This window comes from Macaca thibetana, chromosome 7, assembly GCF_024542745.1.
Source record: "Macaca thibetana thibetana isolate TM-01 chromosome 7, ASM2454274v1, whole genome shotgun sequence".
Classification (NCBI taxonomy): domain Eukaryota; kingdom Metazoa; phylum Chordata; class Mammalia; order Primates; family Cercopithecidae; genus Macaca; species Macaca thibetana.
The window spans coordinates 124,075,510-124,093,035 of NC_065584.1; the positions used below are offsets into that span (position 1 = coordinate 124,075,510).

Consider the following 17,526-nt stretch of genomic DNA (forward strand, 5'->3'; position numbering starts at 1 on the left):
AGCCAAAAATCCATTTATTTACTCACCTAACCTACTGAATATCATAGTTTAGTCCAGCCTACCTTAAACATGCTCAGAACACTTATATTAGCCTACAGTTGGGAAAAATCATCTAACACAAAGCCCATTTTATAATAAAGTGTTGAATATCTCATGTAATTTCTTGAATGCTGTACCTAAAGTGAACAAAAGAATGTTGGTATAGGTATTCGAGTATGGTTTCTACTGAATGCATATGGCTTTTGCACCATCATAAAGTTGAAAAATCATTAAATTGAACATCATAAGTCAGGGACCATCTGTACTATGATTTCTAGAAAGTCACAAACTTTTAAAACTGAGTAGCAAAGGTATAGGACTGCAGAGAAAAATATCTATTTTTATTCCAGATTCTAAGTCCTATGCAGAAGCACAGCTCTGTTCCATGTTCCAAATACATACATGCCTATGCCCTCTAAAACCCTACTTCATGTAGCTCTGACCCAGCACCCAATCCCTTTGCCTAACACCTGTGGGTGAGGTGGTGTCCTTCTCCAGTTTTGTGCCTGCTAAGTAGAGCCCACCACTGGAAAAATTTTCATAGGCTAAATTTTAGTGAATTACTAAGAACAATTTAAAAATGGGGAAGCGTATTTTCTAGAGGTCTGTTTCACCAAGAATTTTCAGTGGCATTAATAGTTTGGATGAGTTATTTGACATATGAAGATGTCAATTAGACACATCCCAGGCCTCTCTGACCTGGACTCTCTGACTGACCAATTATAAATCGGGTTCCCATGATCCACTCTTCAGGTTCAACAACTAGAATGACTCCCAGAACTCTGGAAAATAGTTAACTTACTATTACTGCTTTACTATAAAAGATACTACTGAGGAACAGCCAAACAGAAGAGATGCATAGGGAAATGTACATGGAAAGAACACAGAATGTCATTGTCCTCTCTGTGCACACCACCCTCCCAGCACCTCTACATGTATACCAACCCAAAAGCTCTCCAAAACCCATGATTTAGGGGTGTTTATGAAAGCTTCATTATATAGGCATGATTGATTAATTCTTTGGTCATTGGTGATGAGCTTAATCTCCAGACCCTCTCCCCTCCCTGGACATCTAGGGTGGACTGAAAATTCCAACCTTCTAATCACGCTTTGGTCTTTCCAGTGACCAGCCTTCATCCTGAAACTATCTAGGAGCCTCGAGTCACCAGTCATCTCATTAGCAAACAAGACACTCTTTTCCCTCCAGAGAGTCCAAGGGTCTTAGAAAGTCTCGTGTCAGGAAACGAAGACCAAGACCAACTATTATAACAAAAGTTGCTCCTATCACCCCTCTCACTCAGGATATTACAAAGGTTTTAGGAGCTGTGTGCCAGGAACTGGGGACAAAGACTAAATATATCTTTCTTATTATATCACAATATCATACATACTTAATCCAATTACTATATTTATAATAATAGTTAAGATTAGTTATCTAAATGCCCAAACAGCATAAATCACTGAAGCCTTCAAAAGGAAAAAGCAGCAAATGCAGAACCATTTGAGTCCATTACCATTTTACTTCTACCTTTCTTCTTCTGATGTGAGTTTTCTTGAATCATTCATTTCTCATGCTGAAAATCACTCATTCAAAACCAGCCTTTTAGGAAGAAGGCCAGTACCCATGTATTAGGCTTCCATGTTGGGATTCAGATGATATGGAGTGGAGTTTTTCTACCATAAAAGAGAGGATATTTGAATAAGCCTTTAAGAACGAGAAAGTGAAAAACAGGGAAGAATAACATGTGCAAAGACTCAGTGGCATAAAGAAGGTTTGTATGTTAGGGAACAGCAAGTCGTTCACAGTGGTGGGCACGCTGGGTGGACTGGGAGCTACGGCGAGCGATGAGGCTGAAAAGCGTACAGCCGGCCAGGAAATCTGGATTCATCTTAAAGGTTACAGGGCCATTATAGAATGTTAATCAGGGAAGTGCCATATCATATTTGCATTCTGGAAAGATCACTCTTGCAGCAGTGTGAAATGGACTGGGGAGACTAGCTGCAGAAGGATTAGTTAATGTGGTAAGACAGAGATAAAGGATTTGAAAGACATTACGGAGTTTGAAAGACATTACGGAGGAAGAATACACTGATATGACTCCCTTCATAACTGTGGGGTAAAAATATAGTCCAATCTCTTCTTTTCCCAATTCATTGGTTTTGAGACCCCATTAGTCTATGTTATTAGCAGCAATTCCAGTATCTCCCTCGTGAAGCTGCTCCCCAGCCCTACCCCAAATTGTTGAAAAATGTTGAGGTCTGTCCTGATTCCAAATGCCATGTCAAAACAGAATAGAAAGCCTGATCAGTCCAAGACGAGTCCACACTTCTAGGTGCTGCAGCCCCTGGTAAAACCACAGAGTTGTTACTTTTGTCCATTGCTGCCACAAACCCTGGTGTTCCAGATCCCTGCAAAAATGACAGTGATGCCTCACACTTGGGATCCCAGGGAACTGCTGCTTTACCTTAACTCACACACACTGTCAAGGGATCAATGCTGTGCCAGAAACCCAGGCTCAGCCACGAGCCCTCCCTCATGAGCCTAGAAAGACCCTAATGTTAGCCAGTTCAACCTTCTCCTTTCTCCATAGTGAGTTTCCCTTTGGGCCCCTTGGAGTCCTTTCTTTCCAAGGGACCTCTGCTGGAGCAACATCAATCCATGAGAGAGGTTCAAGTAAAATTGAGCCAAAAAAGAGAAAGGGGTTACAGTTGGACTCCCTTTCCTCCAGGACGTTCCTTGGCCCCTATACAGGCAGTCAGCACTGTGAGACTTTGTCTCGCCAACATTTCCTGTCACTCTTCTCCCAGAATCATGGTTACTCATTTGCATTATATTTGCATAATTAATAGGGTTAAGTCCAGTCTTTAGGGAAGGGTGACTTTCCATGTCCACCTAAAGAGCAAGTGCCTGGACATTCCTTACAATTTAGAAAAGAAAAGAAAAAAAGAAGTGAAGTGTCTGTCTTTGGTGACTAGGTAGATGGGGATGCAGCTGCTCCCGCTCTGAGTGCCACAACAGGGCAGCGGCCCCGGATGACAGCTGCCCCACTGCAAGACTTGGCCAGTGACTGCAGCCTCTTGTGAAAGAAGAAGCGGTGTGCCAGCAAGCACCATTCATCAAATGGAGCACAGCAGATTTCAGCCCCTTCTTTCCCTCAGCCAGTCACCTCTGGACAGTGCACAGTGACCCAGTGGGCCTGCCTGAAACTGCTAAGTCGGAATGTTCTTCAAGAAGTTAGGCTCCGGGATGAGTCTGTGACCTCAGCAAAGTAAAGTCCTTTCCAAAGAGTCTCATCTATTAAAGTAGCGAGATCCTGCTAAGATAAAGATGGCAGGAGGGGGATTCTTTGATGGGTACACTCTTTTTCATGGGGCTGGAGGAAGTACTGGACTGAAAGTGAAGTCTCTCAACTAATTTGACTCTTTCCTAGCTCAGAAAAGAGAATTATCTGTGAATTCTCTCACCCTCTCTGAAGTGCCAGTTACCAGGGGGGCAGTTAACAGTCTATCTTCTTTACACTTCTTTCAAGAGGCTTAAAGCCCTGTGAGGGGATGGATAGATAGATAGATACATAGATAGATAGATAGATAGATAGATAGATAGATAGATAGATAGATAATGAGTAATAGTTATATAGACAGATAATTTTAAAAGCTAGACTAGCAATTACTTGCCAAAAAGAAAAAACAATTTCCTCTTTTTGTGCTGTCAGTAAAATGTAAAATTTTACGGAATGCCCGCAAGGGATTCTCTTTAAGTGCTGCAAAACGATTATTTTCCACAAAGTCTAAAAAAAAAAAATTGAAATGCTGATAGGAAAAGATCATCTTACTAGGTGCTTTGTAACGTAGAGGGAACTCCAGTCAATAGGCAGAGTGAGGTGGAAGGAAAGAGCCCCCAGAGGGAGATGAGACTTGTACTCCACACCAGCTGCACTGCCAACTGTGTGGCCTTCAGTGACCACCTCACAGGCATCCTTCAGTTACCCACCTGGAGGGCGACTTAAATACCAAACAGAATAGTTTATGTGTGAAATGCTTTGCAACTATAAATGATTATTCACCTGCATTATAATTATGTTTCTACAAATTGTGCTTGTCAGTTCACATCCCAAAAGGACCTAAGCATTAGACACCATTTTACAAATTTTAAAAGGTCATTATGAAGTTCTGAAATACACTCTGGCTGAAGAAAATACACTTTAGGAAAAAAACGAACACATCATCCACATCTTCAATTCTACATCCTAAATAAACAGTTTAATCCCATCACATAACACAGCAAAGCCTGTTATCCGATAAAAGGAGAGTACTAAACCCTCAATTTAAGGACTAGTTACAACTGATTAAAGTAAGGATACTTATAATTTAGTGTGTAAGAATGTATGCTGAAATATAATTAGTGCCTATGAATTAAAGCAGGATGGATTAGGCTAATTCCTGGAATGCTATTAGAGAGAAGACCCTAGGTTTAAAAAAAAAGAAAGAAAAGAAAAGAAGAAAAAAGAATGATCTTTGTGTTTGCACAGCAGCTAAGCCGCTTAATGTCCCTCTAATGGATGTGAATGGGAAGAAAGGGAGAAGGGGAGTGGAACCCTCTCCGTGGCGTCAGCCCACGCTATGCCTGCCTGGCACTGCAGCCCTGGAAACCTGGGTACAAGGCAGAAGGGGCTGATTGCATGCCCTCCGCTCACTTCCCAGCTTCATTTATATGGTAATTAGCGCTCTGCTGCCAGAAGGGAGAGCATCTGCCAAAAGTAAAGTCCTCACAATAACAAAACTGACATTAGCTGTGATGCCGTCAAAGTGCTGACTAAGAAATTTCTTTTATCTCCTTTTGAAGCCATAAAGTGCATTCATGTTATTACTAGCCGGGAGTTTTTAACAGTCTTGCACTGACAGCAATTATTTAACACACGCACAAAACAATAGAGTTTCACACCACGTAATAAACCTTTGAGCTCCGTGACTTCCAGTGCTCTCACTGGCTAGATTTTATGGTCTGGTAGCTCCTGAACAGTCAAGTATACAAGCCACAAAAACAGTATAAAAGTGATTTGAAGCAACCACTTTTTGTGCCCTTGCAGATTTATTTAATGACTGAGGCACACTCCATGATCACGGGCCAATTAAAAGATTTGTCTGCCCACCTTATTCGCTGTGCTTAACTGCTACTAAGTCTCTGCAAAGGAATCAAGCTGAACCCATGGTTGTTGAACTGTCCCTACATCTAATTTTTCCAAAACCTCAGCCAGAGTAAGATTTAAGTATTTTAGCAATCTATTTAAGGTGCACTATATTATTACCTTTCTCAGTAAAATAATTCATTCAAATATTGTATTTGAATATCAACTCTGCTAAGCCCCAGAATAGAACACCATATACGAAGGAGAAGAAAATCAAGAAAACTGCTTTCGGGAATCATCTAACTGAGGAGTTGTAATCAAATAACGGTGATAGAGGCTGTATGTGTTTAAAGAACTCTCCTGGAAGTCAGATGTGGGTTATGGACAAGTCACCAAAGCCCTATGTCTGGTGTCCTTATCTGTAACAATAGAGGTAGTGATAGCTATGCCACCTGCCTCCAAGGTTTTCACGAAGATGAAACAAAAACTGCAGGAACATAGAAGAATAGATTGTAAATATTTTCATCACAAAAAAAATAAGGAGGTGAAGTGATGGATATATATTAATTAGCTTGATTTAATCTTTCTACAATGTATATACACATCAAAAGTCCACATTGTACCCTACAAATATATTCAACTATTATTTGTCAAATAAACTTAAAAACTGCAGAAACAAGCACTTTGCAAACTATGATGCATTATATAAATAAAGGAACAATTATTCTCTGCAAATGATACCAAGTGATTTATTTTATTTTATTTTTTTGTCACTCTAATTCAAGGATTTTAGTATGTAACCATCATAGCCATGGAGACCTTGAAATCTAATTGCATTTACTAATTTACTATGAGTTATCACTAGGAATTCCCGAATTCAGTATCAAGAATATAGAAATCAGAATATCAAAGTTTTAAGAATTATGAAATTTGTTTAAAGGGAACATATGGTTTAAAATAGATGGCTAAAGCCAGCAAGCATTATAAAATAATTTTTAAACTTTTAAAAGACTCAACTTTTAAAAGACTCAAATTATATATGCAAAATCCTCAGTCACTATGTAAGTTCATGACTTTATACATATTTATGTGCAAAGTTTGAACTATATTATGACTCATTTTTGGCTGGTCATGGTGGCTCACACCTACAATCCCAGCACTTTGGGAGGTGAAGGCAGGTGGATCACTTGAGGTAAGGAGTTTGAGACCAGCCTGGCCAACATGGGGAACGCTGTCTCTACTAAAAATACAAAAATCAGCCGGGTGTGGTGGTGGGTGCCCCTAATCCCAGAAACACTTAAACCTGGGAGGTGGAGGTTGCAGTGAGCCAAGATCACGCCACTGCACTCCAGCCAGTGAGACTCCATCTTAAAAAAAAAAAAAAAAAAAAAGATTTATATATATATATATATATATGACGACTCATTTTTAAAGGCATTTTTGGTCAACTAGTTTTATGTATTAAAAACATACTTAATGTAAGTCAGGTACTATAGAAAGGTCATAATCAATCACATAATCTCTTTCTGAGCCCATTTATCTGCCCATACATCTGTAATAGAGATGTGCTGTCAGTGGCGTTTACATTTTCCCAGCAAACAGAATCATAGAACAACAGGGTTTTAGAGCTCTGTCTTGCTTTTACGCCAGTTGTACTTCCCTAACATTTGCATATGCCAGGATTTCACCTATTTTCTTAAATTGCATGCAATAGCCATGCCATGCCCACCATTTTGAAAAGGTACTAGCTGCCCACCTGGGGTTAGTTCTTGACCTCTACATCAAGATACACTTCTGGTCATTGCCTTTGGTGTATCACTGCCTTTGGTGTTCTCTGCCAGCCGGCCCTCCATGGCTGCTAATCCCCATCCATACCCTGTGACACCCAATACCCAACTGTTCCTCTTCTGCTTGTCTCACTCTGCTCCTTGTCTCTGAATGGTAACTCAAGCTTTGCCTCTAAAGCTTTCTTGCCAAAGTATCACATTCTACTTTACATACTTTACCCCTCAAAGCCTTTAAATTATTGTTTATGTACTCCCACAAGTTATATTTATTTGTCTTGTGTCCCCTACTTAATTTTAAATTCTTATAGACACAAATTTAATGTTGCTATTTTTCACAAATTTAACATTACCATATTACTTTCATATGCAGAAGTATGACAATGGGTAGACTTCCCAAACTATGCAAATTCCTGCTTTTTAACAGACATTTAAATCAAAATACACTGTTAGGAGCCCACTGACTATAGGACATTGTTTGAGTTGTTAGGAAAATTTTCTGAAGGATAATCTTAGGCTATATGATGTTGATCATGTGTGTCTGCACACAATGTAGAGATAGGATAAATAAAAATTAAAACAGTAAGTTTACTACTTCTTAGCTAACATTCAATTCAAATATTAAAAGGAGACTCACTCAAGAAAAAAATTACATTCTTCTGTTTTTAATTGTCACTGCTTATCTAAACCTTAGATACTAAGCAATGAAGCTAAGAAGAGATTAGCAGCAAACTTCAAAGGTAATAGCAGGCACTTAAGCAAGAACATAATTAGATGGTGATTTCATTGACATTACTTACTCAAAATACACTCTAGAGATGATGCAGGGCTTATACATGAAAGTATATAAATGCTTTTGATGGATTACTTCAACAAACAAAAAGCAGGTTGCAATACCCAGAACATATTTCTCACAAATGACTCCATATGAAAATCAGAGAGAAAAACAGCAGCACCTCACAAAACTTTTCAATATTGTAGAACGGTAAATAAAATTAACACTTTAGAGGTAGTTAAATCTGTAATATACGTGACAAAGAGCATATGTTTTAAATATATAAAGACAGCTTTCCAATACAAAACGAAAAGAATACCTTAATAAAATACATAAATGAACAAAGACACAAATGGTCAATGCACCGAAGAAGAAACACAAACTGCCAATAAACAATCCAATATATGTCCAAATTTGCTAGTAACCAAAACAAAATAAATTAAAGCAACTATATCATTTTTAAACCCTGAGACTGGCAAAAAAAGAATACTACCACTGTAGGTATAGCACTCTGGAATATTCTTAGTGCAAGAATAAATTACACATCCTCACTGGAGGACAATTTGGCAACACACAGCCAAACCCTACACACACACTCTCAGCAATTCCACTTAAGAATACATCCTAAGACAATGATTAAACAAATGCTCACTCCGTCATGGTTTATAATAATAAAATTGGACATTACTAGAAATGAACAGAGAGGCCTCATTCAATAGACACACTCACATAGTACCATAATGCATTTATTGTTAAGTAAAAAGCAGGCTATAAAACCTATGTCGAATATGATCCTGGTTTGTAAAAAGACAAAAAAGGAGGAAGGAAGGGGAGGAGAGGGAAGGAGATTGAAGAAGAGAGGAAAGGAGGAGGGGGAAGGGGTGTGTGTGTGTGTTGGGATGGGGGGAAGTGAGCATTTGGGGTACATGTGGATAGGGAAAACGTCAGACAGGATAATGACCAAGGGTTAACTATGCTTGCATGCATAATTTTTCTTTTCTTCTTTATATTTTTCTAGATTGCCTGAATGTCCCCAAAAGCTATTTTCACTATGAAAATAAATTTCAACCATAATCACATTTGCATAACCACTCTGTAATTAAAGAGAAATCTTTCAACAAATTCTCCATCCTTATCTTCAGAGGCAGTCAGCGATTTCCAGTTGGGCACAAGAGAACCCTTCACATTCACAAAGTGTGTTTCTAGGTATACCAAACAAAAACAAAAACAAACTAAAACTTGCTGTGTGTCCACACAGACTCTTCAAAAATATTCTCTAGTACTTTCCAGAGGGAAGCGCCTCAATGGAGGCAGAGCCTGAAACCTCATTCCGTGTATTTGATACTGGTTGGCCAGTAAGAATGTGAAGAGTTAAAAACCCTTCCAGAATACTTCATGCATGGAATGAACTGGGATAAATAATAATTGCAGGCAGATACTACTTAGCTCAGGGCCTGGTGGCTAGACAGGTTCTCTCCTTTCCAGTCGGAGGCCTCTGCCGCAAACATGCTCCGCCAGAGCCGAGCTTGATCCCCCTCTTTGTATTTATTGGAACTGGAGCTACTGGAGCAACACTGTATCTCTTGCGTCTGGCATTGTTCAATCCAGATGTTTGTTGGGACAGAAATAACCCAGAGCCCTGGAACAAACTGGGTCCCAATGATCAATACAAGTTCTACTCAGTGAATGTGGATTACAGCAAACTGAAGAAGGAACGTCCACATTTCTAAATGAAATGTTTCACTATAACGCTGCTTTAGAATGAAGGTCTTCCAGAAGCCACATCCGCACAATTTTCCACTTAACCAGGAAATATTTCTCCTCTAAATGCATGAAATCATGTTGGAGATCCCTATTGTAATCTCTATTGGAGATTACACTGATTAATAAATAACTGAAACTTGAAAAAAAAGTAATAATAATAATAATTGCATTAGCAAATAGTGCCCAAAGAAAGATTTCTGAAATATTCTAACTTCAGGAATCAAATACAAGCTGAGGTGACATCAAGCTCAGCAGCTATAAGAATGAAGTCAGACATTCTGCCCTGTGCTCCCCAAATTTGTCTTCTCTCATCACTTCCAATTTAAGGAAGGAAGAGCCTGTAACAGAAAAATGGTAAAACAAGAAAATTTCCATCATTTGAGAGAGACATTGTGAATAATTCTACAAAGACACACTTCTACTTCTCAATATGTCCAAGAGGTGAAATTGAGCATATTCTTTCTTTTCCAAGATTACACATATGGTTTCAGTAAGTCTTTTGTTTCAATTTCCATTTCTTGGCCCTCATTTTTTAGATCAAATCTAACAACCCATGTCAGACTCACTTTAAAAACACACAGCTAGACACTACTATGGGACCTCTCTCTTCATTATTTTTAGACTCTCCTAGAATCTTACTAATGCCTGTTTCTTCTACACCCCTAGAAAATTAGAATGTTGGGGAAATGTTTACTTTTTTAAAAAAATAAATAAACCAATGTGTCCGAGTACTACATAAATCACCTTTTTCTTCTCTGAAACTGCTCTGTTAATAGCCACTAGCCACATGGGGCAATGGAGACCTTGAAAGGTGGCTGAGTCCAAATCAAGATGTGTTATAAGTGTACAAAACACACTGGATTTCATATATATATATAATATACAATTAATAATGTTTATATTAATTACATGTCAAAATGATATTTGAATATAGTGAGTTAAATACAATTTCACCTGCTTCTTTTTACCTTTTTGATGTGACTAGCAAAAGATATAAAATTACTTATGTGGTTGCATTGTGTTTCTGTTGGACAGTGCTGGTCTGGAATGCTACTTCATCTTGTCGAGATTCTTATTGCCATTTCTGTAACTCTGCAAATACTCAGTATTCTCTTTCAATAATAGGTCTTCATCAGTGGCATTACGCAAGAGGTTTGCTCCCTCCACCACACTCGGTAAAACACCTGCCACTAGTTACTCCTTTTCCCGAAATTAAAGTCTATGCTTACTGGAAGCTGATCTGAGCATTCTGCACTCCTCGTGATCAGTGTTTTCCCCAGGGCTGCTCTGCCCCTTTGGGCCACATACACGTGAGCGGTGGAGCGGCATTATAGTTTGCCAATGCTGGTGGATGGTATAACTTTCAGTCTGGGGTTCAAACTCGCTTCCCACAGGGCAGACACACTAAAGTGTCACCACAATTCCCTCGCAAAACTCATTCATTCCCTGAATTCTCCCAGTGCACCAGAAGGAATGCTATCCATTTTATACCTGCCCAAAAGTGGGCTACTGTGTCAGTTAGGATTGCTTTCGTAAAAGAAACCCAGTGACACGCCTGGCATAACCAAGGTCGGTTTATTTTTCCAACTTAAGAAATTGGTCAGAGGTAAACAGGTAAGAGGTGATGCAATAACTTTATGACGGGACAACTGCCCCAGCCTCCTCTCTTTCTGACCTGCCCTTGTGGTCTCAAGATGCCTCCTGAAGGTTCAGGCAGTGTTTCTATGCTCCCACCAAGAAGGGAAAAGATGAAGGGCGAGAGGCATATGTCAGCTGTTTTTCTTTTTATCAAGAGGCTTCTGCTTGTATCTGACTGGCCAGAACTAACTTGCATGTCACTCTAGTTACAAGGGAGTCTGGGATAGTATGTTTAACTAGAATTTTATCAGTAAGGAAAAACAGCAAATGGATTTGGGGTAGGCAGTTGTTAATGTGTACCCTAGTTTTATTTTCACAAATATTGTTGCAATTTTGTTAGAGATAGGAATAAATGCCGAGAGATATGGGGATTAAAGAAAAATTCAACAAAATTCACAATCTTAATGTTGGACACAAAAGTTGGGAGAATGGAAACTTTGAGAATATAATATCTATTACATAGATCATTTCATTTTATTGAACTTCCACTTCTTTGAATAGTTCTTATAACAACTCTCACCATGTATCTTCGTTGATAGTAAAAGTACGATCAACCTGCCAATAATATCTTTTCTAAAAGTTTAGTTCATATTAAACAGCTGCTCAGAAAACTGTATCCACCAGTCACAGCCTGCTATTCAAGATGGCCTCATTCTACTTTTATAATTTTATTTTTTTCTATTTCCTTTCATCCGGAGTGGATGAAAGCAGACCTCCAATGTGAAAAGGAGTTTCTTCCTGAGTCGTCTGCAAAATTCCACACTCCTGTCACCCATCTGATCCAATACCAAATTCAGCATTCCACTCAAATTTCTGAAGCATTGTTGTCGTTAATAAGAATCGCTGTCTGCTTTTCAATCACTACCACTAGATTTTTTGTTAAAGACACAGAAACATAGCTTCAGTAATTCACAAGTATTAAGGCCCACACCATGCCAACCTAAGAATGGGAGAGCTGCACCAGCTGAGGATGCCAGGCCCTCCGCTGGGAGCACTCACTCACTCACTCACCAAGTGACTTACTCCCAAACAAGAGCCCTGCAGAAAGCCTGATTCAAGTTCTCGGTTCAGCAAAATTCAAGTTTCTAAGATGTCATGTATCTTTATGGCATTGGCAAAGAGTCAGACCTTTCTATGATTAATTCATAAACGTTACTGATCATTCTGTTCCCTATAATGATCCAAGCTTTCCAAAAGCTGGCCCTTTTCCACAGTGTCTTCTTTCTATAACACCCACCCCCATCTGTACCAAATGAAACCCGGCTCATTCCTCAAGGCTCCATTCAGATTTCACATTTTCCACAAAGCCTTTCCAAATCGCTCTGCTGTAACTGTTCTCTGTTTTGATCAAATATAGCACTTGATTTCTATTTCTCTCGTGTCATTTGTTTTATTTCTGCCTTATATTTGTCGACTAGTCCCAGCCTCTCCCACTAGACCAAAAGCTTGACTCTATATTCTTAGCAGAGCATTTTATTTATTTGTTTGCACTGAATTAAATCTGGATTGTTTTTTCTATGTGACAGACAAAAGTAATTGTGCAACATCATTGACCACAATATTTTTTAAAGTCTGGTCACAAATCATGACTGTCAAAATAGTAATCAGCCCATTGCTTTCCATTTTGAGCTCCAGAGAAAATTATTACAAATATATGAAGAGATGTCCTATGGCCTTGAGGAGGGAGGAAAGATTGCCCACCAGTGTCTATACAAGGCTTTCACTACTCCACTATGCAGCCCATAGGTCCCCATATATATTTAGCACAGAATCCAGTTACACAAAGATTCTTGAGCATCTGCAAAGGATGAATAGATTTCCTGAACCCAAAAGTTGGGACACAGAATTTTTGTGCCATCCCAGTTTCCATTTAAAATACAGCTTTCATTGGATGCAGTGGCTCACTCATGTAATCCCAGCACTTTGGTAGGCCGAGGTAGGCAGACTGCTTGAGCCCACGAGTTCGAGATCAACCTGGGCAACATAGTGAGACCTCACCTCTACAAAAAACACAAAAATTAGCTGGGCATGGTGATGCAGGCCTGTAGTCCCAGCTATTCAGGGGGCTGAGGTGGGAAAACCACTTGAGCCCAGGGGGCAGGGGTTGTGGTGAGCCAAGATTGCACCACTGCGCTCCAGCCTGGGTGACAGAGTGAGACCCCATCCTAAAAAAAATTTTTTTAATGGATCAAGGAGCACACTTCTTTAGTAAATCTGGTATGTGTTCCAAACTGTTCAATGTAAAAACTTGGGGTAAGATAAGAGTTAACATTTTAAGGAACAAAGAGCAGAAGCTAAGAAGGGCAATAAGAAGGGCAAAAAAAGTTCGAAAAAAATCCATCTTACTGGCAAAAAGATAACAGTAATATATTCCCGCATATGTAGGTTGTGTGTAATTATAATCTATCTCTTTGTCTTCCTTCTGCCCTAGGTCTCAGAGGCTAATGTGCTGTTTTACAAAAACTGTTTAACAACTTTTCTCTGACTGGTTTGAAAAACTGTTGTTGTTCTCACTGGAGGGATGGTGCAAAGCTTTAAAAAAGCTATAGAATGATGAAGGGAAAATAGATGTAAGTGCCAGGATCCTGTTTAAAGGATCAAGGAAGGTCTAACTCCAAGAATGTCCACTTAACATTATATTTTCATTTCTATGAATTCTATCTGGTTTCATTTCAAATCTTTGTCATATTCTCAAAGCTCATTTTCTTTCTTTAAATATATTAAACAGACATATTTTACATTCTGAAACAGACCACTCCAAACTCTGAGTCTACGTGGAACTGACTCTATAGCATGTTTTTTCAATTAACCACTGCTCATGGTAGTTTCTTTCTTTATGTGTTGGGGGTCGGGGGAGGCCTCTATCGTGGATTCATGGCCCTTAAATTTTATTTGTGGGAATTTATTAAGGTCTAGATTTAAATTATTGTGTTCTTCCAGAGAGATTCCCCTTTCCTTCTACCAGGAGCTAGGATTACTCCAATCTAAGACCATTTTCAACTGAACATTCAACTTGGCCCCACGGGTGGTATTAACTCAAACCCAAAGCCTAGCTTCATGCAGGGTTATCATTAGTAATTCTCATGGGGGTCTTTTCTTTTCCATTCCACCCACAACCAAAGCAGAGACAGCTACACATGTCCCCACCAATCCCTCTCCAGAGCAGATTCTTCTTCGTTTTTCCACTCGGAAGAACCATTTGGTGTGCTGACTCTATGTGGGAGCTCTGACTTGACCTCTACCCTGTCTTGGGCTCTGTTTCCTGTGCTCCCTCTACACATGCCTGGTTAAACCCACACTTCAGGCCTTCAGAGGTCAACAGATACCATGGGGACCAATGTTTGTTCCAGTGGTCACTTACCCCTCCTAACACACAGTGTCGTCATTCCTACCCTCCAAGGAATTCCCTTACGCATTTCTGCCAGCTCAGCCATGCTTTTAAAACTACTTTTTAAAAAATATATTTTATCTAGCATGCTCAGGCTTGCTTTCCCAAGCAGGGTCTCTCTTAACATCTAGTCTGCCATACAGCTAGAACTAGAACTCTCCCATCCAGAGATTTGCATAGGGGCTGGAAACAGTTCCATGTGGCATGTTACTACCCTGTGTCAACATCCAAATAATAGGCTTCATTTTAACCTCTAAAATCAGTATAATGTTTATGTACACATTTTTCTTTTACCTCAATGCTATACTGCTTAAATATGGTGTGTGTGCATCATATATTATAATTTTTACAATAATTATTTTATATAATTATACTTAATAATCATATTCACATTTGTTTATTTCTTGAAGCATGTATCTGTCCTTGTTCCATGTAATCACACCTACAGCACATGGCCGCTACCACTGAACTTTAAAAACTAATTCAGAAAGCAAATGGCAAGTTATGTTAAAACCTAGCTAGTCTTATTACCTATTTCTAAAGCCTCTGCTCAACAATAAGAATTTAAGGAAAAATAAGCAGTATTATAAAACAAAGTTACTATCATAATTGTCCTTTTTTTTTTTTTTTTTAAGATGGAGTTTCACTCTTATTGCCCAGGCTGGAGTGCAAAGGCGCTACTTCTGCTCACTGCAACCTCTGCCTCCCGGGTTCAAACAGTTCTCCTGCCTCACCCTCCCGAGTAGCTAGGATTACAGGCATGCACCACCACGCCTGGTTAATTTTGTATTTTTAGTAGTGATGAGGTTTTGCCATGTTGGTCAGGCTGGTCTCAAACTCCCGACCTCAGGTGATCTGCCCACCTCAGCCTCCCAAAGTGCTGGGATTACAGGCGTGAGCCACCGTGCCCAGCCCATAATTGTCATTTTTAAGGTGCCTCTCAAGATATGGCACGTTATTATTCAGAAACAGCACAATACCTACACCTTCTATAACATATCATCTGCATTATCATAACACATGTGAAAAACCATAATCTAGAACCAAACATCTTTAATAATTTTTAAAATGTTTACAGTATAGGTAGAATACAAAGTTTATTTATAACCTCTCTCATTCCAAAATGAGTTTGAAACTGAAACCTACTAATATATTTTACAAATTGATTTAAAAGGATAGTTGAAACAAAGTAAGTTCATGAAAAAATATCCAACTATCCTTAACATCTTCATCTCAAACATTAGGACAAATACCTAATCCATGCAGGGCTTAAAACCTAGATGACGGGTTGATAGGTGCAGCAAACCACCATGGCACATGTATACCTATGTAACAAACCTGCACGTTCTGCACATGTATCCCAGAACTTAAAGTAAAATTTAAAAATAAATAAATAAATAAATAAAAACATTTTCCTCTCGAAGAACTCCAGCTAATTATGTTTCAAATTTATCATATATTATATTGATCTATGAAGTCAATAACTTTTAAAAGGTTACTGGGTCATTTATTCATTGCAGGATAATTCATGAACATCAGCCATGTAACTATAACTGTTCTACATTCTCAACTATTAAATGGTGATATTCCATTGCAAGGAGTTTTGTTAAGATTTCTGCATTAAATGATGTAGAAATATATAAGTGCTTCTGAAAATTTTATGTTCTACTTGCTTGTTTCAAAATGGGCCTATGATTAAGAGAACACATTTTTTAACGTTTCTCTGTTAACGTACAAATCTCACTCTCCAAAGTTTAAAACCAAATGTTTTGCATCATTATTACACACACCTGCCACCACCTACAGAAAGAACAAAAGTTGTATACTCTAAATACCAACTGTATGTGGCAGTGTTATTATTTTATCCACATTTCTAAAACCTGTTACAAGTGAAAAAAAGATTAAAATAATTTCTGCAGTTATAAACAGTGACACCAAAGTATAACTATTTTTCCAATTCAGACTTTCATTAATGTATGAATACCAAAGCACACTATCTGGTCTTCCTGTTTAACCATAAACATGTCAGGTCTGTTTGGAGTAGTGCTGAATTTGGAAAAGATGAATATCCGGTTGGTAATAGCTTAAAGGTTTTAGAATAAAGCCTACATTTGTGGGTGGCCACAAATCTTAGCTGAAAATTGGCTGAACTATACAGATGTGACTTAGAGAGGTTGGATTTATTGAAATGTTCACAGATTGAGGTGTCAGAAGAGCTGGGCTTCGATTATTTCTGAAAAATCATTTAGCTGCTCAAGACTTTGGTTTCTAATCCATGGAACTGCCCCACATGACCTCTAAGCCCCTTTAGCTCTCACATTCGAGAATTCTGAATCTATAGCATGTGTAACAATTGAAGGTAGACTTTCCAACCCATTCTTTAAGCAGAAGGAGCACTCCAGTCTTCTGACTGGGGTTCATATATGCTTATATCAGGTTAAGTGACAAGAGCATGTCGAAATAAGAATCAGAATGTGAGGATTTATCATCCTTTGTGAGCCACATTCTTATCCTCAGTGCTCAGCAACAGGGCTTAGAGTGCTAACATTTTGATGCAATAATGACAATGCAGTTCACCAAACAAGGCCAAGCTCAGTGGTTTCCAGGAAACTGAAAAGAGAAAGAATGTGGATAGAAATAGTAGAGACTTCAAATGATGGAGTAAATGAATGAAGTTCAAACTGAGAATCAAAAAGAGACACAAAAAAGACCTAAAAAGTGTGGTCAAAGCATTTGGAATGACTAGAACGAGAGAAAGTTTTTCCTAACAATACTAACAAAACATCTTTGAGAGTATTTTATCATTAGTGGGATCAATGGGATAAGGTCAGATTGATGATTTTTTATTTAAAATGCAAAAACTTTTAAAATGGAATTCTTTTGATTTGTGAAAGACAGGATCATTATGCAACTTCATCAAAGGTATTTTTACCTAACTCTAGAAGTCAAAAATGTTCTTTATTTTTTTAAAAAAAACAAAAAATCTTTATTGTCACAATGGAACACTCACAC

General features: G+C 38.6%; 2 protein-coding genes across 5 annotated transcripts in view; one reads left to right on the forward strand and one right to left on the reverse strand.

Moving 5' to 3' along the window:
- Positions 1-17,526, reverse strand: part of FSIP1 (fibrous sheath interacting protein 1) — a 194,984-nt gene that overhangs the window by 99,683 nt on the left and 77,775 nt on the right. The window lies entirely within an intron of this gene.
- Positions 9,143-9,636, forward strand: LOC126958389 (cytochrome c oxidase subunit NDUFA4-like; the record flags this gene model as incomplete). Its single annotated transcript, XM_050796662.1, has 1 exon — positions 9,143-9,636. A coding segment is annotated over one exon (312 nt), but the record flags the coding sequence as incomplete, so codon positions are not given.